The sequence below is a fragment of the Liolophura sinensis genome, chromosome 1 (assembly GCF_032854445.1).
Source record: "Liolophura sinensis isolate JHLJ2023 chromosome 1, CUHK_Ljap_v2, whole genome shotgun sequence".
Lineage (NCBI taxonomy): Eukaryota > Metazoa > Mollusca > Polyplacophora > Chitonida > Chitonidae > Liolophura > Liolophura sinensis.
Window position 1 is genome coordinate 5,330,416 of NC_088295.1, and position 23,191 is coordinate 5,353,606.

At 43.1% G+C, this 23,191-nt stretch overlaps 1 protein-coding gene across 1 annotated transcript; it reads left to right on the plus strand.

The window, feature by feature from the left end:
- The first annotated feature begins 3,544 nt into the window (after positions 1 to 3,544).
- On the plus strand, positions 3,545 to 22,911 carry LOC135467507 (alpha-L-fucosidase-like). The gene is made up of 10 exons (XM_064745283.1): positions 3,545 to 3,564; positions 11,723 to 11,738; positions 13,052 to 13,353; positions 16,594 to 16,700; positions 17,094 to 17,224; positions 18,368 to 18,501; positions 18,933 to 19,030; positions 20,423 to 20,555; positions 21,973 to 22,143; positions 22,620 to 22,911. Exons 1-10 carry the CDS (start codon positions 3,545 to 3,547, stop codon positions 22,867 to 22,869), a joined length of 1,362 nt encoding a protein of 453 aa, XP_064601353.1. The 3' UTR covers positions 22,870 to 22,911.
- The last annotated feature ends 280 nt before the right edge of the window (positions 22,912 to 23,191 follow it).

Consider the following 23,191-nt stretch of genomic DNA (forward strand, 5'->3'; position numbering starts at 1 on the left):
CACCATACCTCAGCTCACAATTTGGTATATGGCTGAAATGTAACAATAGATCACATCACCATACCTCACCTCACAATCTGGCATATGGCTGAAATGTAACAATAGATCACATCACCATGCCTCAGCTCACAGTCTTATATATGGCTGAAATGTAACAATAGATCACATCATCACACCTCACCTCACAATCTGGTATATGGCTGAAATGTAACAATAGATCACATCACCAAACCTCAGTTCACAGTCTGGTATATTGCTGAAATGTAACAATAGATCACATCACCATACCTCACCTCACAGTCTGGTATATTGCTGAAATGTAACAATAGATCACATCACCATACCTCATCTCACAATCTGGTATATGGCTGAAATGTAACAATAGATCACATCACCATACCTCATCTCACAGTCTGGTACATGGCTGAAATGTAACAATAGATCACATCACCATACCTCATTTCAGAATCTGGCATATGGCTGAAATGTAACAATAGATGACATCATCATACCTCACCTCACAATCTGGTATATGACTGAAATGTAACAATAGATCACATCACCATACCTCACCTCACAATCTGGTATATGGCTGAAATGTAACAATAGATCACATCACCCTACCTCATCTCACAATCTTATATATGGCTGAAATATAACAATAGATCACATCACCATACCTCAGCTTACAAAGTGTTATATGGCTGAAATGTAACAATAGATCACATGACCATAAATCATCTCACAGTCTGGTATATGGCTGAAATGTAGCAATAGATCACATCACCCTACCTCAGCTCACAGTCTGGTATATTGCTGAAATGTAATAATAGATCAGATGACCATACCGCGGCTCACAGTCTAATCTAGTATGGATCAATGTAACTATTGATAACGTCAACTTAAGTTGAGAATCTGCTATGAAATGTTGACTCTAACATAGCCTGGTTCAAAACCTGGTATCTGTCTTCAGGGGCCAGTTTTGATAACTTCGTCTTTCGTGAGAAAAACGGTCTGAGTTGTTCTTGCAAAACAATTATACAGATGTTTTCCTTATCGTAGGGGCGATGTGGGAACGCATGGTTAAACCAACAATATTTTTGTAGTAAAACTAGGTCTTTATGGTAAATTGTACTTTCGAACCGTTCTCAAGTGGTACGTCGTGATTATTTCAGGAAGGGGACATATAGCGCTGTACTATATTCCACCAGCGACAAATGGACCCGTGAACAGAAGAATAGAAAAACAACTTAGATAAGTGTACCGGTACTACTATATTTATCTGCTTTAGATTTAGGCCTCCTATGTGATTTTATTTCTCAAATCGTCCGAACGGAAGACTACATTTGTGATATTTTGGATGAGGTTGGAGAGTGTGAGTGCCTTGGGTTTAACGTTGTACTTTTTTCAGTCATATGGTGAGGAAGGAATCCTTAGAGTGCATTTCATGTGCCTGCTTGTTGCAGGACTGATTCCCACTGCTCTTTTATCTAGTGTTTTTTCACTGAGGCAACTTACCGAAGGCAAGTAAGCCGCCAAACCCGAGCCATTATACTGATACGGGTCAACCAATCATTGCACCATCACCTTAAAGCTGAACGCCAGCGAGGAAGCTACAACTTTCTCTTTTTTAAGGTCTTAGGTTGAACCGGACCCCAGGATTGACCCTGGATCTACCGCCCCCGAAGTGGACACTCTACCAGCTGAGCCATCGGGGTCGATAGGTAAGGCTGGCGTCGGTGATAAAGTCGGACAACACTCTATGGCAGTTAGAGCTACCTTAGCCTGTATTGACCTACATTAACCATCAGTCATATCGAATGAGTACAGCCAGGTCACAAATACAGGTTAGATTATCTGGACAAAGGATTTAAGTGTGACAATCACAGTGCCTGTTGGTAGTTTGTTACCACAGTTATGTAGAGCGATTTCTGTCACGTGAATACAGTAGTCTGTACAAAGTTTATGGACATGCGAACAACCCACCAAGCCTCAAGAAGGCCTACACTCGATTCAGGTAATCAGCTGTTTAGAAACAGTGAGCGGGAACTGTATTTATCCACATGGGGTTTTATCTTTGTGTCAAAGACAGGCACTGAACAGCCTCTTGTGATCTGCAGGATACCTAGTTAATCAGTATGGTAGCAACCTGCGGATGATGGTGGGTTCCCCCGGACGCTGCCCGGTTTCCTCCCAAGATAATGCTGGCCGCCGTCGTATAAGTAAAATGCTCTTGAGTACAGCTTAAAACACAAATAAAATAAATAAATACATAAATAAATATATTAGTTAATCACTACAGCAATATAGAAGCAGGGACCGAGTGTATTAAGAGTTAATGCCAGTCCAGACTTAACACAGAGCTAATGACACTTATAATCCAGACTAAAGTTTATACCGGGATTGATTGCTAACACACTTTTGAACAACTGGGCCCAGGTCATTCGGACCAACGCAGTGAGACAATAGGATTACAAAAGAACAACTAATAAAAAGAAACGTCCGCCAATTTACATGTGGGTAAACTAAAACAGATACATCATATATTCTTAATCCATTTTTGAGTTAATTTGACGTTTTATCAGAAATGAGTTTTGTTAATATTGGACTCAATCGGCATTCATTGTCTTCTACTTACAGGTGTTAAAACAGACATAAACTGTTTGTCATACAATATGTGATTATTGTCGTTTTGAGATTACAGTAACTTCTGTTATGTAGTGACAAGACGGACAAGTAAATTCTTCTAGACTTATGCATTTGTACATGTATTTTCTAAAACATTTTCTGGACATTTCTTGACTTGCCTTCATGTGATAGACGCCGCAATAAACTGCGAAAACTAATGCTGTTACAAATGATTCTGTGGCTTTTGTGCCCAACACGTGTGTTGCTGTATACTTTATAACATCACTAAACACTACATAGTGCTTCCACCGCCACGTGCTGAGAAATGGGGTACAGGCCTCGCTAGCTAAATCGTTTAAAGCGTCACTCGCTATACCTTCTTATCCAATAAGGTCAGGTAGTGAATTTCAGCTGCGGCTTTATGTCAGCCGGTTTCCACCACCGTCCTAATTTTCCGCCCTAATTAAGTTTAAATATTCTCATATGCAGTGAGCATCAATCAGTTAAATAAATAATCAAATAATTAAATATATAAATACTACGAAGTACTGTTTTTAACTTTTCTTGCATTCGTGCTCGTTACTTTATACCATAGATAATGTCTATGGTTTTACTGTTCCATCGGATGGACAAAACTGCAATTTGAAAATTTCAGATTTGGATTAACTACAGCTTTAGCCGAGGATGACACATGTCTACTGTAAATGCCAATTGATAACGACAGTAGTGGCCGTGTGACACCTGTCTACCATAAATGCCAATTGATAACGACAGTAGTTGCCATGTGACACCTGTCTACTGTAAATTCCATTTCATGACGACAATATTGACAGAATGAATGAATGGATGCTTGGGGTTTAACATCGTAATTAGCAATTTTTCAGTCATACGACGACGAGGAGTCGGCATGAGGTGTATGTGTCTTCTTGTGGTAGGGCGTGTCAATGCCGCCAAAATGCTGCCGCCACTGAAGTATTATGGCGAAGACACCAGACATGACACCCCATACAGTCACATTATACTGACACCGGGCCAACCAGTCCTGCTTCCTTGCTCTAGTCTTTCAGCGCTAAGCGCCAAGCGAGGGAGCAACAAGTACGATTTTTCGTATGACCCGACCTGATCCAGCGCCTCCCGACTTCGAGACGGACGCTTTAATCATCAGGCCACCGAAGCTGTCGCAGTTTCGTCCAAGGGTGACACCTGTCTACTCTAAATGCCAATTCATGACGACAATATTGGCCGAGTGTGACACCTGTGTACTGTAAATGGCAATTCATGATGACAATATTAGCCGTGGATGACACGTGTTTACTGTAAACACCAATTCACGACGACAGTATTGGCGGAGTGTGACACCTGTCTACTGTAAATTTTATCTGATGACGAAAATATTGGCCGAGGATGACACCTGTTTACTGTAAACATCAATTCACGCCGACAGTATTGGATGAGTGTGACACCTGTATACTGTAAATGCCAACTGATGGCGACAATATTGGCCGAGGTTAACACTTGTTTACTGTAAACGCCAGAAACTTGATACTTTCTGTCTGACGGCGGGGTTTCAGATTTTGACAGAGAAGAAATATGTATAATGCCAGTTTGTATTGTGGACGGAATACTTTTACAGATGACACGTTATGAGGGAATGTTGGAACTATGCTGGGCTACATCCCATCGGCATTCTGCCACTTCACCGACACCTATTTGATGGTTACATGTAGGCCTAACAGTTGGCCGTAGACCGTGATAGGCTACATTCCATAGACGATCTACTACGCCAACTAGTTGAGGAATGCATGTAGACCTAATGGTGGGATGTTCGATCGGTTCTGGGCTACATCCCGCCGGCAATCTACCACCTCACCGTCCGCTTTGGTAGCGATATATCCAGGATCAATCCTGGGTCGGGTCACACCTAAGACTTTGAAAGAGGAAGTTGTAACTTCTTCTGGTTGACCTGTATTTGTATAATTGCTCATTCGGGGCGGCTTACTTGCCTTCGGTAAATCGTCTCAGTGAAGCAGCACTAGATAAAAGAGTGTTCACAGAGGAGGCACTTTACACGCGCATGCACTCTGAGGACTCTTTCGTCGTCATATCACTGTAAAATTGTACGATGTTAAACCCTAAACACTGACTGACCGCCTCACCGCCAACCAGTTAGGGGATGCAGGTAGACCTAACGGTGGAATGTTCGAACAGTGCTGTTCTACATCCCACATCCAATCGTTTACCGACATCAAAGCTCTACCTACATCCAGAAACCCTTTCACCAATGTTAAAACATCCTTTCATCCATATAAACATTTTAAACTCTCTTAAGTAAGAAGAAGTAGAACCGACGGCGGTAACTGTAACGTCATGTTAAATGACGGTTTGAAGCTTTTGGGTCGTGTAAGACGAATAATATATAGTGTTGGAGAGAAAAGTGTAGAGTACTGGCGGCCTTCAACAAATACCTGTCATCTAAATGACGGCGTTTGTTTCCGGCCTCTGTCCTATTTTATCAGAATGCTTCAACCAACACCCCTCCATTAGGACAGACTGTTGGAATGCTCTATGTGCATACTCCCGGCATCCAATAGAAGAGAAGATGCATACAGATATCCAACATTAAATCAGTAATATTGGCATGTAGTCATGAAGCTCATTGTGGAGATGCGTCACACATGGGTCATGAACCTTATTCTGGAGATACGTCACACATGAATCATGAACCTCATTGTGGAGATGCGTCACACATGAATCATGAACCTCATTGTGGAGATACGTCGCACATGGGCCATGAACCTTATTGTGGAGATACGTCTCACATGAATCATGAACCTCATTGTGGAGATGCGTCACACATTAATCATGAACCTGGTTGTGGAGATGCGTCACACATGTGTCATGAACCTTATTGTGGAGATACGTCTCACATGAATCATGAACCTTATTGTGAAGATGCGTCACACATTAATCATGAACCTGGTTGTGGAGATGCGTCACACATGTGTCATAAACCTTATTGTGGAGATACGTCACACATGAATCATGAACCTCATTGTGGAGATGCGTCACACATGGGTCATGAACCTTATTCTGGAGATACGTCACACATGAATCATGAACCTTATTGTGGAGATGCGTCACACATGGGTCATGAACCTCATTGTGGAGATGTGTCACACATTAATCATGAAGCTGATTGTGGAGATGCGTCTCACATGTGTCATGAACCTCATTGTGAAGATGCGTCACACATGGGTCATGAAGCTGATTGTGGAGATGCGTCTCACATGTGTCATGAACCTCATTGTGAAGATGCGTCACACATGGGTCATGAACCTCATTGTGGAGATGTGTCACACATGGGTCATGAAGCTGATTGTGGAGATTGCGTCTCACATGTGTCATGAACCTCATTGTGAAGATGCGTCACACATGGGTCATGAAGCTGATTGTGGAGATGCGTCACACATGAATCATGAACCTCATTGTGGAGATACGTCGCACATGGGCCATGAACCTTATTGTGGAGATACGTCTCACATGAATCATGAACCTCATTGTGGAGATGCGTCACACATTAATCATGAACCTGGTTGTGGAGATGCGTCACACATGTGTCATGAACCTTATTGTGGAGATACGTCTCACATGAATCATGAACCTTATTGTGAAGATGCGTCACACATTAATCATGAACCTGGTTGTAGAGATGCGTCACACATGTGTCATAAACCTTATTGTGGAGATACGTCACACATGAATCATGAACCTCATTGTGGAGATGCGTCACACATGGGTCATGAACCTTATTCTGGAGATACGTCACACATGGGTCATGAACCTCATTGTGGAGATGTGTCACACATTAATCATGAAGCTGATTGTGGAGATGCGTCTCACATGTGTCATGAACCTCATTGTGGAGATGTGTCACACATTAATCATGAAGCTGATTGTGGAGATGCGTCTCACATGTGTCATGAACCTCATTGTGGAGATGCGTCACACATTAATCATGAACCTCATTGTGGAGATGTGTCACACATTAATCATGAAGCTGATTGTGGAGATGCGTCTCACATGTGTCATGAACCTCATTGTGAAGATGCGTCACACATGGGTCATGAAGCTGATTGTGGAGATGCGTCTCACATGTGTCATGAACCTCATTGTGAAGATGCGTCACACATGGGTCATGAAGCTGATTGTGGAGATGCGTCTCACATGTGTCATGAACCTCATTGTGAAGATGCGTCACACATGGGTCATGAAGCTGATTGTGGAGATGCGTCACACATGAATCATGAACCTCATTGTGGAGATGCGTCACACATGTGTCATGAACCATATTGTGGAGATACATCACACATGGGTCATGAAGCTCATTGTGGAGATGCGTCACACACGGGTCATATAGCTTGTTGTGGAGATGCAGAATATGGTCAGGCCATTGTCAGAATTTGGTAAGGACAATGTCAGAATTTTGTCAGGGGAATGTTCCAGTTTGATCAGGTCATTGTCAGATTTTGACCATGACAATGTCAGAATTCGTCCAAGATAAGTTCAGAATTTGGTCGGGACAAGGGCACAATTTGGCCAAGTCAAGCAATGTCAGAATTTTGGACGTGAAAATGTTAGAATTTGGCTAGAGCAGTGTGAGAATTTGATTGGGATAAGGTTAGAATTTTGTCACGAAACGGTCACGGTTTGGTCAGAAAAAAGGACATAAGATGGTCCGGAAAAGATCACAATTTGATAAAGCTAGTTTCACAATTTGGTCAAGAAAATAGCAGAATTTAGCCAGGGGACGGGCAGAACAATTTTGGAACTTGGCAGGACAAGGCTAGAACTTGGCAGGACAACAGGACACCTGCAGAATTTGACAATACAGGTCGGAAGTTGATAGGACTAAGTCAGAATTTGGCGGGTGTAGTTGTGATGAATTATCTAGATTTTAGACCTTAGAAAAAAAAGTACGATTTACACAGCCTACGAAAAGAGAGAGTAAGAAAGTAAAATATGTGCTCTAAGTTTTCTAGTTTAAACACCCATCCCCATTCGCAGGGCATTTTATTGATAGGTATAGGTGGTATCATGATGCTGAGTCCCCTGGGATTGATTGGGGTCCAGAAGAGGTGCCCAGGGTAGCCAAGCAGAGTGACCACAGTGCTGGACGTGGCTGTAACAGCATCCAGGTACAGGGTGTCCGTGTTGGGCCACTTCAGTAGTATCGCATACACGGACAAGTTCACCTTACTGGTGGTATACCTGCAAATCAGCATTAGTAGAGAGTATTATCTATACCGGCTAGGCTACCCGGACTATTGAGCATCAGCAACTGGTCATTGATAGGCTATGGGATGTTCAAACGATCAGTTCAAAATATAGATGATTTGTGTATATAATTAGATCAGTATATACAGAATAAGGAATCTGTTGGATTGGGTACTGAGTGTTTATGAATATCCTACACAATCACCGTGTTCAAAACGTTTTGTCTTTACAGGATGTATTCACATCAGTACCGGCATTACACGCACTAACATGAGAAAATCACGGAGGATCACAGACTAGCCACACGTCCAGGTTAATTGTAATATTCTGGGTTTTCCAGACTTTTGTCTTGTATATCCCTTCCCCTTCACTTCCAACCACTTCAATTTGCGTAGCCTGTCTTCACATAAGGGTGTAATCCTTCCATCAGCCGTTGGGCTCACGTTTAAAAGCATATTCCCTCCAGTACTTAAATGACAATGTCAACCGGAGCCCGGAGGAAACCCACAGCCATCCACAGGTTGCTGCAGACTTTCCCGCATACGGCCGGGGAGGAAGCCAGCATGAGCTGGACATGAACTCACAGCGACCGCGTTGGTGAGAGTCTTCTGAACTTGGTTGCAACAAGCCGCAACCGACGTACACATGTCTTTCACAAATATGACGTGCATATCTGTACTTCACACGTGGGAAACTGTTGCGGTAACTTGTCAAAGATCGATGCTTTACCCCAGGCAATTAGGTTTCCTGAGCCAATCTATAAACTGCGTTGAGTTGCAGCAACTGTGGTACACCTTCCATTTTTCTCCTGTTATAAATCGTGGTGAATCTCAGTGAGTGTGGTACACCTGTCAATGTCGAGCCAATCTATAAACAGCGTTGAGTTGCAGCAAGTGTGGTACGCCTTTCATTGTAGTCCTGCTATAAACTGTGTGTAATCTCAGTGAGTGTGGTACACCTGTCAATGTCGAGCCAATCTATAAACAGCGTTGAGTTGCAGCAAGTGTGGTACGCCTGTCATTGTAGTCCTGCTATAAACTGTGTGTAATCTCAGTGAGTGTGGTACACCTGTCATTGTAGAGCCATTCTATAAACTGTGTGGAGCTGCAGCAAGTGTGGTATAGCTGTCATTGGAGTCCTGCTATAAACTGTGGTGAATCTCAGTGAGTGTGGTACACATGTCAATCTAGAGCCAATCCATAAACAGCGTTGAGTTGCAGCAAGTGTGGTACACCTTCCATTGTTCTCCTGCTATAAACTGTGTGTAATCTCAGTGAGTGTGGTATACCTGTCATTGTAGAGCCATACGATAAACTGTGTGGAGCTGCAGCAAGTGTGGTACACCTGCCATTGTAGTTTTGCTATAAACTGTGTGTTATCTCAGGGAGTGTGGTACACCTGTCAATGTAGAGCCAATCTATAAACTGTGTGGAATTGCAGCAAGTGTGGTACACCTTCCATTGTAATCCTGGTATAAACCGTGGTGAATCTCAGTAAGTGTGGTATACCTGTCATTGTAGAACCATGCTATAATCTGTGTGGAGTTCCAGTAAGTGTGGCATACCTGTCATTTTAGAGCCATGCTATAATCTGTGTGGAGTTCCAGTAAGAGTGGTACACCTGTCATTGTAGAGCCATACGATAAACTGTGTGGAGGTCCAGTGAGTAGTATCCCTGTCATTGTAGAACCATGATATAATCTGTGTGGAGTTCCAGTAAGTGTGGCATACCTGTCATTTTAGAGCCATGCTATAATCTGTGTGGAGTTCCAGTAAGAGTGGTACACCTGTCATTGTTGAGACATACTATAAACTGTGTGGAGTTCCAGTAAGTGTGGTATACCTGTCATTGTAGAGCCATGCTATAATCTATATGGAGATCCAGGAAGTGTGGTGTACCTGTCATTGTAGAGACATACTATAAACTGTGTGGAGGTCCAGTAAATGGTATACTTGTCATTGTAGAGCCATGCTAAGAATTCTGTGGAATTCCAGTAAGGGAGATATACCTGTCATTGTAGAGCCATGCTAAGAATTCTGTGGAGTTCCAGTATGCTGAATTTGCTTCCCAATCGCCATCACATCAAATAACTTCTGGTTTATAAGCATTGACTATCTCGTATAGCTCGTATAGACTCCCGAGGCATAAGTGGTGTTGGGTGGCCCTGATAAAAGTGGTGTTGGGTGGCTCTGATATAAGTGGTGTTGGGTGGTCCTGATATAAGTGGTGTTGGGTGGCCCTGATATAAGTGGTGTTGTGGATAGAATCAGTGGATCTTCAGCCATTAAGATATGGGCACAGGACATACAGTTAAAGGAGTAACTATGTCAACCAAACAGGCCTGGATTATATGAATTAATGTGCTGATTTCTGTCTATCTTTTTTGTGTGAAATTATATAAATATGTTAAAGCAATCCATCCAATCCCGGTTTATCTATCTCAACGATAGTTAAGAGTTAAAGGTCGCCTTATTGTTCTTGCAGATTTTATTGACGGTAACTGTACCTATGGCACATGACAGACTACTGATAAACTCGATAAGTGATTCATCCTTTATTGCTTCACACCGCTAAACAAACCGAGCAGTAAGTATGGCGTGGACGTCTCTGTTGGTGACCTGTGTCTGTCTACTGGGCATGATCGCCTGGGGCAAGGCGCAGTACCAACCAAACTGGGAGTCCCTCGACAGCAGGCCTCTGCCGGACTGGTACGATGATGCTAAGATCGGCATCTTCATCCACTGGGGTGTATTTTCCGTGTCCAGCGTCGGTTACGGACCATATGTCAAAAATGCGGAATGGTTTTGGCAGTACTGGAAGGGCTCTAAAAAGAAAAACTACGTGGACTTCATGAACAATAACTATCCTCCCGGCTTCACGTATGCTGACTTCGCACCGTTATTCAAGGCTGAGCTCTTTGACCCAGATGAATGGGCCGAGTTATTGCAGGCGTCCGGAGCCAGGTAATCAGCCTCAGTATTTATAATGACAGACGTCTGGATTGGGATTTTATGGTCTACCATAAAGTAGTAATGTTCCGAGGTAGATCTGGCCAATTAGAAGGCAACCTGAGCCAGGCGACCAGGCCAATTAGTAATGCCAGGGACCCGGTGCCAGGCGACCAAGCCAATTAGTAATGACAGGGGCTCGGAGCCAGACTACCAGGCCAATTAGAAATGTCAGGTGCCGGGAGCCAGACGACCAGGTCAATTAGTAATGACAGGGACTAGGAGCCAGACGACCAGGTCAATTAGTAATGACAGGGACTAGGAGTCAGACGACCAGGTCAATTAGTAATGACAGGGACTAGGAGCCAGGCGACCAGGCCAATTAGTAATGTCAGGGGCCCGGAGCCAGGTGATCAATTCGTAAAGCTAGGTGTCCGGAGTTAGGCAACCTATATATATATATATATATATATATATATATATATATATATATATATATATATATATATATATATATATATATATATATATATATATATATATATATATATATATATATATATATATATATCAAGAATATTTCACTTACACGACGGCGACAAGCATTGTGGTGGAAGGAAACCATGTAACCCGGGAAAAACCCATGACCATCCGCCGGTTGCTGACAAAACTTCCCACGTACGGCCAGGAAAGAAGCGAATATGCAATGGACTTGAACTCACAAAGAGCTCAATGGTGAGAGGCTCGTGGGTCCACATCAGCCACATCAGCCAAAGAGGCCTACTCCCTCGTCCCACCCCAGCCTATAGTAAGAGAACTACTCAATACCATAAACAATACCGACATATAGAGCCATGCTATACAGTTTACAGTTGTTGTTTAGCACAGGTTGTTTTTGCACAGGGTCTTTAGCACAGGTTGTTTAGCACAGGTTGCTTAGCACAGGATGTTTGGCACAGGTTTTTTAACACAGGTTGTTTAGCACAGGTTGTTTAACACAGGTTGTTTAGCACAAGTTGTTTTGTACAGCTTGTTTAGCTCAGGTTGTTTAGCACAGGTTGTTTAGTTCAGGTTGTTTTGCACAGGTCGTTTAGCACAGGTTTTTTAGCACAGGTTGTTTTGCACAGGTTGTTTAGCACAGGTTGCTTTGCACAAGTTGTTTTGTACAGGTTTTTTAACACAGGTTGTTTAGCACAGTTTGTTTAACACAGGTTGTTTAGCACAAGTTGTTTTGTACAGCTTGTTTAGCTCAGGTTGTTTAGCACAGGTTGTTTAGTTCAGGTTGTTTTACACAGGTCGTTTAGCACAGGTTGTTTTGCACAGGTTGTTTAGCACAGGTTGCTTAGCACAAGTTGTTTTGTACAGCTTGTTTAGCTCAGGTTGTTTAGCACAGGTTGTTTAACACAGGTTGTTTAGTTCAGGTTGATTTACACAGGTGTTTTAGCACAGGTTGTTTAGCACAGATTGTTTTGCACAGGTTGTTTAGCACAGGTTGTTTTGCACATGCGGTTTAGCACAGGTGGTTTAGCACATGTGGTTTAGCACAGGTTGTTTGGCACAGGTTGTTTGGCACAGGTTGTTTACATACGTACATAACAAAGTAAATTAGTCACAATTAAGACTTCAAAAAGGTTGTACAACGTAAACGTACAACGTGGTACAAGTGGTGTTGGGTGGCCCTGATAAAAGTGGTGTTGGGTGGCTCTGATATAAGTGGTGTTGGGTGATCCTGATATAGGTGGTGTTGGGTGGTCCTGATATAAGTGGTGTTGGGTGGCCCTGATATAAGTGGTGTTGTGGATAGAATCAGTGGATCTTCAGCCATTAAGATATGGGCACAGGACATACAGTTAAAGGAGTAACTATGTCAACCAAACAGGCCTGGATTATATGAATTAATGTGCTGATTTCTGTCTATCTTTCTTGTGTGAAATTATATAAATATGTTAAAGCAATCCATCCAATCCCGGTTTATCTATCTCAACGATAGTTAAGAGTTAAAGGTCGCCTTATTGTTCTTGCAGATTTTATTGACGGTAACTGTACCTATGGCACATGACAGACTACTGATAAACTCGATAAGTGATTCATCCTTTATTGCTTCACACCGCTAAACAAACCGAGCAGTAAGTATGGCGTGGACGTCTCTGTTGGTGACCTGTGTCTGTCTACTGGGCATGATCGCCTGGGGCAAGGCGCAGTACCAACCAAACTGGGAGTCCCTCGACAGCAGGCCTCTGCCGGACTGGTACGACGATGCTAAGATCGGCATCTTCATCCACTGGGGTGTATTTTCCGTGCCCAGCGTCGGTTACGGACCATATGGCAACACTGGGGAATGGTTTTGGCAGTACTGGAAGGGCTTTAAAAATAAAAACTATGTGGACTTCATGAACAATAACTATCCTCCCGGCTTCACGTATGCTGACTTCGCACCGTTATTCAAGGCTGAGCTCTTTGACCCAGATGAATGGGCCGAGTTATTGCAGGCGTCCGGAGCCAGGTAATCAGCCTCAGTATTTATAATGACAGACGTCTGGATTGGGATTTTATGGTCTACCATAAAGTAGTAATGTTCCGAGGTAGATCTGGCCAATTAGAAGGCAACCTGAGCCAGGCGACCAGGCCAATTAGTAATACCAGGGGCTCGGGGCCAGACGACCAGGCCAATTAGAAATGCCAGGTGCCGGGAGCCAGACGACCAGACCAATTAGTAATGTCGGGGCCCCAAGTCAGATGACAAGGTCAATTGGTAATGTGAGGTCTCGGGAGGCAGACGATCAGGCCAATTAGTAATGTCAGGGGCCCTAAGTCCGATGACCAGGTCAATTGGTAATGTCAGACGCCCGGAGCCAGGTGATCAGCTTCGTTAGTCATACGGACAGGTCAGTTCGTATAGATAGGTGTCCGGAGTTAGTCAACCTGGCCAACTGATAAGATCAGTCGCTATATCAGTAGTCTCAGATGAATGACAGAAAGTACACAATAAGTCAAGTATTCAGGTATGTGTGTATAGTTGTGTACTTAGATGTCTCCATGGTTTTGTAACCGATGTATCTCAACCATGTCAGAAATGCCTTACTATCCTACATTTCACCGATAATGAACCTTATAAGATCGTGTATCCTTGTCAATAACTATCAGTTAACCACGTGGCTCTTGGCCTACAAACTGCGGGACGGAACTGTAATTAGGCTGGGACAGACGCATCATCCACTCTAGGGCATGAGCTATAGGCTATGCCCGCAGTGTGAAAAATGCAGTGGTTATATCTACTATAAATACTTCAGTTCCTTAAAGTTGTTTTGGTTTCTTTTGACAAATTGCTTGTTTTGGGGTACACTTTGACGAAGATCATGTCAAATATAATAGCCTTGCTTAATGGTAACTAATTAAAACGCGTTACTGATTATTTTTTCTGGTCAGAAAATAAATTGTTTGACTATACTGCTATAATTTGTCAAACTATTTATTTCTTTGATTTCCAACTCATGTCACTAAAAATAGACAATAATTCTTTACGAATAATTTTTTGTTGCCCTTTTGTTTCTTTGAATTGCCCGAGTATATACTAGTCTAGTGTAACCAAATGTTGCTTGATAAACTTTTCCTTCTTGCCATTAAACTATAAATAGTGTTACGACCCAAACTCTCTGTATTATAAAGAGATGGCTTGTTCGAAATACACGACAGTTTAGCCGCACAAAAAAGTAACCAAAACCAGCAGATTTTATTTTACAACAATTTATTAGGTTTAACAAGAACAGATAATAAGACTATTACAAATACTAAAGTGCTTATGTTTAACAAGAAAGGATAGCAGTATCTATACAAATACTAAAGTACTTACATGTACAACGGTGTCAAGTCCAAACGGACGCTTATATTCCACAATGCTGAAAACCATACAGGCATAAATGCACAAATAAGAGGGAAAATCCACAGTATAACTGAGTGTATGACGAAATATAGACAAAATTCCACAGACAGGGTCCGTGTACTAACAAGCACTGTTTACACAAGAGCACAAATTAAGTATACAAGTTCAGACTGAACAAGTGCTCGGTGGAGATAGGATATAACAAAGCCAGAGGCTATAAAGACACCAACATTCATCACAAAAAGGCCTACTAAAGTAATACACAGTGAAAGCATCCAAAACTCTCAATAATTCTCCTTTCTCCCCCTTTGACCTGCATTCATTGGTCTTATATAGACTGGTGGAATTTTCTAGAATAAGAAAATTCCTGAACACTTGTTGTAAACAAACAGGCCCCGAACTGAGGGTATTCTGGAACACTCTAAGGCAGAGGCAGACAGCAGGCTCTGAACTCAGCGTACGTAAACAGTGGCAAGTTACATTTAGAAGCTGACGGCAGTTGTGCACATAACAATAGCCATAGCTATTTTTGTGAAAATTACTTAAAACAGTTGAAATAAAAGAAATATTTATGTTACTAAACAGACAACTATTTTTTCTTTGGGGACCCGTAGTAATGTACAGTCTATGTCCATCATTTTTACTCCTATGTTTGCTGTGTACATTGTACATAGATGGTATAGGGCTTTGATATTTCTACGATAAAAATAAATAAAACTTTTCTGAATCAGGGAGCTGATTAAAGTGTCTCCACAAGAAAGCGTGCGACTGCTAACCGAGAGTCTCGGGTTCAGTCTGGGCCTGGGATTGGGAATCGATGTAATCCCCACTCTCATTCTGTTGTGAGACCTTTGTGAAACAGCAAGTGGTCGATGGTGTTTTCCACTTGTTTCCCGACGCGATATGGCGTGCATCATGTCACACGTAGACAAGTTCTTGACAAGTGGCTTGCCCATTAGGTTGGTGGATTACCTCGGAGAGGTTGACTGAAAAAAGTACCGTAAAGTGCTAAGTATATATGCATACCAAGGCCAAGGTTTTGTTTAACACTGACCCACCACCGGCGCTCAATAACTGAAAAATCTTGACTACAGCGCTGATCACCAACAAAATAAACGAAATACCGGTAAAAAGTTTAAATTAGACTGATTGACATCAAAATGTGAAAGCTGCAAAATGCAACATAAAACAATCAGTCGGGGCCGGTAGATCCAGGATCAATCCTTGATCGAGTCACACCTAAGACTTTAAAAGAGGTTGTAAATTCCTGGCTTGGCGTTCAGCATGAAGGGGACAGTGCAACGACTGGTTGAACCGTATCAGTATAATGGCTCGGGCGGGGCGGCTTACTTGCCTTTGGTAAGTCGTCTCAGTGAAGCAGCACTAAATAAAAGAGCGGTGGAAATCCGTCCTGCAACAAGGAGGCACATTACACGTACATACACCCTAAGGATTCATTCGTCGTCATATGACTGAAAAATGGTTGAGCACGGCGTTAAACCCCAAGCACTCACTCACTCACTAAAACGATCAGTTAGTTTCGACCAAGATCGCCTTTATGTGCCACACAGGTTCTTGGTTCTGATATACATTTTGTGTGCCAGAGAGGTAGGCCGTTCTGATATCTTCTTTCTGTGCATGGCAAGTACGTCGTTCTGATATCTTTTTTGTGTGCCCGGCAAGTACGTCGTTGTGATAACGATTTTGTGTGCTTTGTAGGCACATCGTTCTGATATCGTATCTGTATGCCCGGCAGGCATGTCGTTCTGATATCGTTTTGCGGCCTCTAGGTACGTCGTTCTGATATAGTTTTTGTGTTCCCGACAGGTCCATCGTTTTGATTTCGTTATGTGTTTCCGACAGGTACGTCGTCTTGACGTCCAAACATGCAGAGGGCTTCACGAACTGGCAGTCTGAAGTGGCTTGGAACTGGAATTCGGTGGATACCGGTCCTCACAGGGACCTTGTCGGTAAGGGACATATGTAAACACAATCATCAGTCATTGCAATGCCAGGGTTGTGGGATCTATGGATTTCCCAATTCAAGCTATGGTCGTATTCATTGTCTTTCCCAAATCATTGAAAAACCCATGATCCATTGCGTTACATAGTTTTGAAGAAAAAGTGTTGTTGAAAGCTGACTCACAGACGTGGAATGCCCTATAGGGTCTATAACGGTGAAGTATTTAACTAGACTTGATTTAAACACACATTGTAAGTGAAATGTTTTCGAGTACGGTGTAAAACACCAATCAAATAAATAAAACACATATTAAGTGTACTATGGTAGAAATGCGTTTTTTCAGCCAGTATGTACTCCGAACTAAATAACTACGGCCATTCGGTTAACCGTACTGTTACAGCTGACCTGGCGGCGGCAGTCCGCGGTAAGACAGACGTCCATTTCGGTCTTTACCACTGTCTGTACGAGTGGTTCCACCCTTACTACGTTCAGGACAAGAAAAATAACTTCACTACGAATGATTTTCCTAAAGTAAGTAATCTGTCTTTAAAATTTTCCAACAATTTACTAAAAACATCAGCCCAAGTGATGTAATTTAAAAGAGTGCATAAGCTTAGCAAAGCTAGCTTCCGACGTTTGCTCTCCTGTGCCTTTCATCCACAGGTTAGTCAGATATATCTGGCAAGCTGGGGTGACTTTAGCTCAGGACCTTAGGTGTACCTGGCAAACTAGGGTCACTTTAGCTCAGGCGGCTAGTGAGATACCTGACAAGCTGTTGTGACATTACCTCAGGCGGCTAGTCAGGTATACCTGGCAATCTGTGGTGACTTTGGCTCAATGCGTTAGTCAAGGTGTACCTGGCAATCTGTGGTGACTTTAGCTCAGGACGTTAGTCAAGTATATCTGGCAAACTGAGTTCACTTTAGCTCAGGACCTTAGGTGTACCTGGCAAACTAGGGTCACTTTAGCTCAGGCGGCTAGAGGTGCCTGGCAAGCTGTGGTGACATCACCTCAGGACGTTAGTTTGGTATACCTGGTGAGCTGTGATGACTTTAGCTCAGGACGTTAGTCACGTATACCTGGCAATCTGTGGTGACTTTAGCTCAGGACGTAAGTCGGGTATACCTGGCAATCTGTGGTGACTTTGGCTCAATGCGTTAGTCAAGGTGTACCTGGCAATCTGTGGTGACTTTAGCTCAGGACGTTAGTCAGGTATATCTGGCAAACTGAGTTCACTTTAGCTCAGGACCTTAGGTGTACCTGGCAAACTAGGGTCACTTTAGCTCAGGCGGCTAGAGGTGCCTGGCAAGCTGTGGTGACATCACCTCAGGACGTTAGTTTGGTATACCTGGTGAGCTGTGATGACTTTAGCTCAGGACGTTAGTCACGTATACCTGGCAATCGGTGGTGACTTTAGCTCAGGACGTAAGTCGGGTATACCTGGCAATCTGTGGTGACATTAGCTCAGGACGTTAGTCGGGTTTACCTGCCAATCTGTGGTGACTTTAGCTCAGGACGTTAGTCGGGTATACCTCGCGAGCTGCGATGACTTTAGTTCAGGAGGTTAGTGAAGTGTAGAAGCCAACCTGGCCAGTGGCGGGGAGTTATTTCAAACTCCGCCACAAACCTATGTCGTCGTATGTATTAAACTGTGTTCGATTCTCCCTATTTCAGACAAAGGCGATGCCAGAGCTGTATGAAATCGTGAAAGCGTACAAGCCGGATCTAATCTTCTCGGATGGGGACTGGGAGGCTCCGGACACTTACTGGAACTCAACAAACTTCTTGGCCTGGCTCTACAATGAGAGGTATGCAACGAATTCTTAAACGAGATGAACATAACGACAGAGACAAGCGGCTATCACAAACAAATGACCATGTGTCCTTGATACATTTACACTAGTTTTCAGCGCGATATTAGATGGACCACTGTAAGCCCAGAGAAGCCTCTAATTGGTATCTAATCCGTGGGTTCTTCCTGAAGACGACTATACCTTGACCTATGAGGTTGCATGTTCAGATCCAGCTTCCGCTGATTCGCCAGTGATTTTGTGAAGGCTAGGAGTTTGGCTTGATACTTGAAAAGCTGCTGTGATTCTCTCAAGGAACGGGTCACTTTCCTCCACCCATATGCTAAACCTGAACACCGTCTCTTATTGTGACATTAAAAAAACATGGCTAAACAAACAGTTAAATTAATGAACCCAGCATTAACCGGATACATTTCTTCAATTTGCAGCCCTGTCAAGGATTATGTTGTTGTCAACGACAGGTGGGGAATGAACTGTTCCTGTACCCACGGAGGCTACTACGACTGCAAGGACCGCTATAACCCAGGTAAGAACATTTCCGTACCCGGTCCTCCTTTGTTCCTCTCACCACTGTTCCGTAGACACCACGATTGTGTGTAGACCGTTATAACCCAGGTAAGCACATAACATTCCCGTACCCGTTCCTTCCTGGTTCCTTCAACCATCATGACCCCTGATCTATAGGTACTACGACTGTATCTTGACCGTTATAACCCAGGTAAGAACAAGGTAATAATTTTTAGAGCTTCATTCATCAAGATTAAATATGAGCAAAGCTGATAGTGTTAATCGTTATTGGTATGTGCAATACAATTTTTGGTGCTGTGCAGAAGGTTGAAGAAAAAAACTGAATGTGCATAGAAAGTACAGCTTGGGGTGGGGATGACAATTGGTACGACAGGTGGTCAAATGAACCTGTTCTGTTCCCGTTCCTCTACCGTCCCTTCCTCCACTGCTCCAAACCTGTTCTGTGCCGGTTCCTCCACCGTACCTTTCTTCATAGCTCCAAACTTGTTCTGTACCCGTTCCTCTACCGTACCTTTCTTCACAGCTTCAAACCTGTTCTGTACCCGATCCTCTACCGTACCTTCCTCCACTGCTCCAAACCTGTTCTGTGCCTGTTCCTCTACCGTACCTTCTTCACTGCTCCAAACCTGTTCTATACCCGATCCTCTACCGTACCTTCCTCCACTGCTCCAAACCTGTTCTGTACCCGATCCTCTACCTTACCTTTCTTCACTGCTCCAAACCTGTTCTGTACCCGTTCCTCTACCGTACCTTCCTCCACTGCTCCAAACCTGTTCTGTACCCGTTCCTCTACCGTACCTTCCTTCACTGCTCCAAACCTGTTCTGTACCCGATCCTCTACCGTACCTTCCTCCACTGCTCCAAACCTGTTCTGTACCCGATCCTCTACCGTACCTTCCTCCACTGCTCCAAACCTGTTCTGTACCCGTTCCTCTACCGTACCTTCCTCCATTACTCCAAACCTGTTCTGTACCCGATCCTCTGACGTACCTTCCTTCACTGCTCCAAACCTGTTCTGTACCCGTTCCTCTACCGTCCCCTCCTTCACTACTCCAAACCTGTTCTGTACCCGTTCCTCTACCGTACGTTCTTTTACTGCTCCATCCGATAATTGTCTTAAACGTTGAAGCAGCATAAGATATAAGCCTGTTTCTAGTTTGTTTTCGTATAATTAAAATATTTTTTCTGTCATTGATCCAGTTGTCCAACCATTTCATTAAGCTCTGCATCTTCTAAGTACTTTTTGAGAGGTAAATCTAGTTTACAAGCTTTATTGACATTTGATTAAGATGTTCTATAACGGAAGATGCGTCTCAATTGTTCGTGGCCGCCCGAAGCCGCGTCGTCCAGATGCAGCTGTGTTCCGACTATGTTTCGGTATCTTCACCAGGTTCCCTACAGAAGCACAAGTGGGAGAACGCTATGACGATAGACCGCGAATCATGGGGGTACCGCCGGAACGCCGCCCTGGCAGACTACCTGAGTATTGAGGAAATACTGGCCACGCTCGCCATGACCGTTAGGTAAGCACTGATACACTTAAAAAACATAATCTGTTAAATTTAACAGAAAGTCTCTTGTTTCAGTGGTGGTAGGATGGATTCTGTTAGTGTGGCAGATCATTCTGTTAAACACATTCTGTTTAAGCCAGCCACTAAAGCGGAATCAATAAATAAAGTAGTATTCCAGAAATACTCTAAAACTATTTTTAAAATTCTACTCCGCTTATCAACAAAAAATAGCAAACAATCCTCAGTACCTAGCCACCCATAGGGTGACGCCATTTTGCCATGTTATAGCTATCTAGAGTGATGTCACAAAACCTCCTACCATCGGTATGAAGCAATGTGAGAATGAGAAAATACACACAATAACGTCTGATTCCCAACCAAAGAGTATCACCTCTGTTCCATGTTCAAAGTGCCAATTTTCTTTTAATTTGGCGATCAGTCATTGCGATGCTTGTGGGAACAAGCGTCGTGTTTTAGCAATTCGTCTCATCCTCGTCCTGCATGGGTGTAAGCATTTGGTCCAGGCGACTGTACCGACTTCAGGCAATTTACCGATCATAGCAGGACCTTCTGATTGATAACAGACTCTTTCGTTCAGATTTTGGGAAGATATTTTCGTACTAAATCGGTCTTTGCTCAGGAAAAATTATGCAAAGTCACGATATTTTTCTTCAAGCAATGATCGAATCTCCCGAAGTGGTTGTCTTGCCAGCTCACCCTGACAAGTTAATGCAGTATCCTGCGCAACATGTACGCATTGTGACACGGGCTGCCGTTCTCAGTTCACTGCTCATAAATGTGTGGTCTAAAATGCTTCAGTTTAACGCTTAAACTAACTGCAAAAGTCAATTTGCATCGGTATCTGTCTGTCCGTTATAAGACGCGACACTGACAAACGAGAGAAAATAGGTTTTTTGATAGCGAATTGTTACGAGACGCTGTCAGCGCTAGTGATTGGCCAAGTTCATAATATGGCTACTCGGAGTGAATTATGTCAGTGCCATATCCCCAATGCTGAACTTCATCTTCTCGGCTTGCAAAAATTTATACAATTTTTTTACACATTTTTCGTTGGTAACTGCGTCCTGTATAATTTTCTGATGAATACTTCTCAATTTACTGTTCTCCTTACCTGATCTTTCCGTTGACTGTACTGCTGCCCAGTCACATAACCTGACTGACAAGCCATATACACGTCATTAATTACGGCCTACCGATGGATGTAATTGTAAATGTTTTGAAAGATGAGGAGACGACCAACAAAAATCCGGGTCAGGGTAGACCTAAGGCAAGAACCGTGCAGTGAATAAATTTTATCCACTCAGAATTAAGGACCCAACAGGTACTCATAGTACCTTTAATGGGTTAATACTTTGTTTAGACAGGTGAAGTCTAAATCATGCACATACTCTCTGCTCTTTGTTGATAGCACCGGAGGGAACATGTTAATGAACGTGGGACCTTCTGCTGACGGAAGAATAAATCCTATTTTTGAGGAGAGACTTCGTCAGATGGGACAGTGGCTGGGAGTGAACGGGGAGGCGATATACAAGACAAAACCTTGGGTGCATCAGAACGATACCAGAACACCCGGTATCTGGTAAGTTTGAACTACTGGAAAAGAGAGATCTAAAGCTGTTGTGGCAGTGATAATCTAGTCGCCATGACGAAAAGTATCGTCCTCCTATAGTATTAGTTACATGGTCACTCAGTGTTAGGATACGGAAATATATGGTTATACAGGGGTTGTTTACTGTAGGGGTAGGGTGTATAACACATCAATCTCACACATAGTTTGTGAGATGCCCGAAAGTTGCCCGAAAGTTTTTCTACTTAACCATCATTCAATAACCAATTATGGAAGCTGGATAGGACCATCGTCGTACCATCGCTTCGCATCATCGTGCCATCGCTTCGCATCATCGTGCCATCGCTTCGCGTCATCGTGCCATCGCTTCGCATCATCGTGCCATCGCTTCGTGCCATCGCCGAGGATGGAACGATGGTACGATGTTGACCTTATCCGGCTTCCATAGACAATACTCTCTCTGAGATCTATGTGTTTGTCTGCTCCAGGTACACGACCAGTAAAGCCAGTCCCGTGGTGTACGTCTTCTTCCAGACATGGCCGGACCAGGGCGAGCTCTACCTGGGGGCACCCGCTACCACACAGTCAACCACGGTCAGCCTGATAGGCTACCCTGGCAACTTCACTTGGGATGCCACCAACCCCACCGGCATCAACATCTACTTCCCAGCTATCCCATATAACAAGATGCCATGCCTTTGGGGGTGGATTATAAAATTAGAAAATCTCGCCAATTAATCTTTCAACGTTAGATTTAACGTATCAGTCAAGGCTTTATTTCTTACGGCTTTAATATATACTGTCAGGGATTCCCGCTCATAGTCTGCATTTCTTTTTAGGGTTAGTCATGAAGTTAGCCTAGACATATTAAATCATTTCGAATAAAATTATATCCATATACCATTCACATATTTTATTGTGTCAAAATCACTGTTGAATAAAGTTTCTGTGTTCTGTATTGCTATTATTTGCTTCTCATTACACCTTTTACGAGAGGTTTGTTTGAATTTCCTTCAACATTGAGTTTAAATTTCAGACTCACTGCATAATATTACTGTAA

What these genes read in the sequence shown, in the direction of transcription:
- LOC135467507 (XM_064745283.1), top strand. Translation starts at nt 3,545, where the DNA reads ATGTGTCTTCTTGTGGTAGG. An exon ending in TTGCAGGCGTCCGGAGCCAG is followed by an intron (nt 13,354 to 16,593) that starts GTAATCAGCCTC and finishes TGTTTCCGACAG; the next exon opens with GTACGTCGTCTTGACGTCCA. An exon ending in ACGCTCGCCATGACCGTTAG is followed by an intron (nt 20,556 to 21,972) that starts GTAAGCACTGAT and finishes CTTTGTTGATAG; the next exon opens with CACCGGAGGGAACATGTTAA.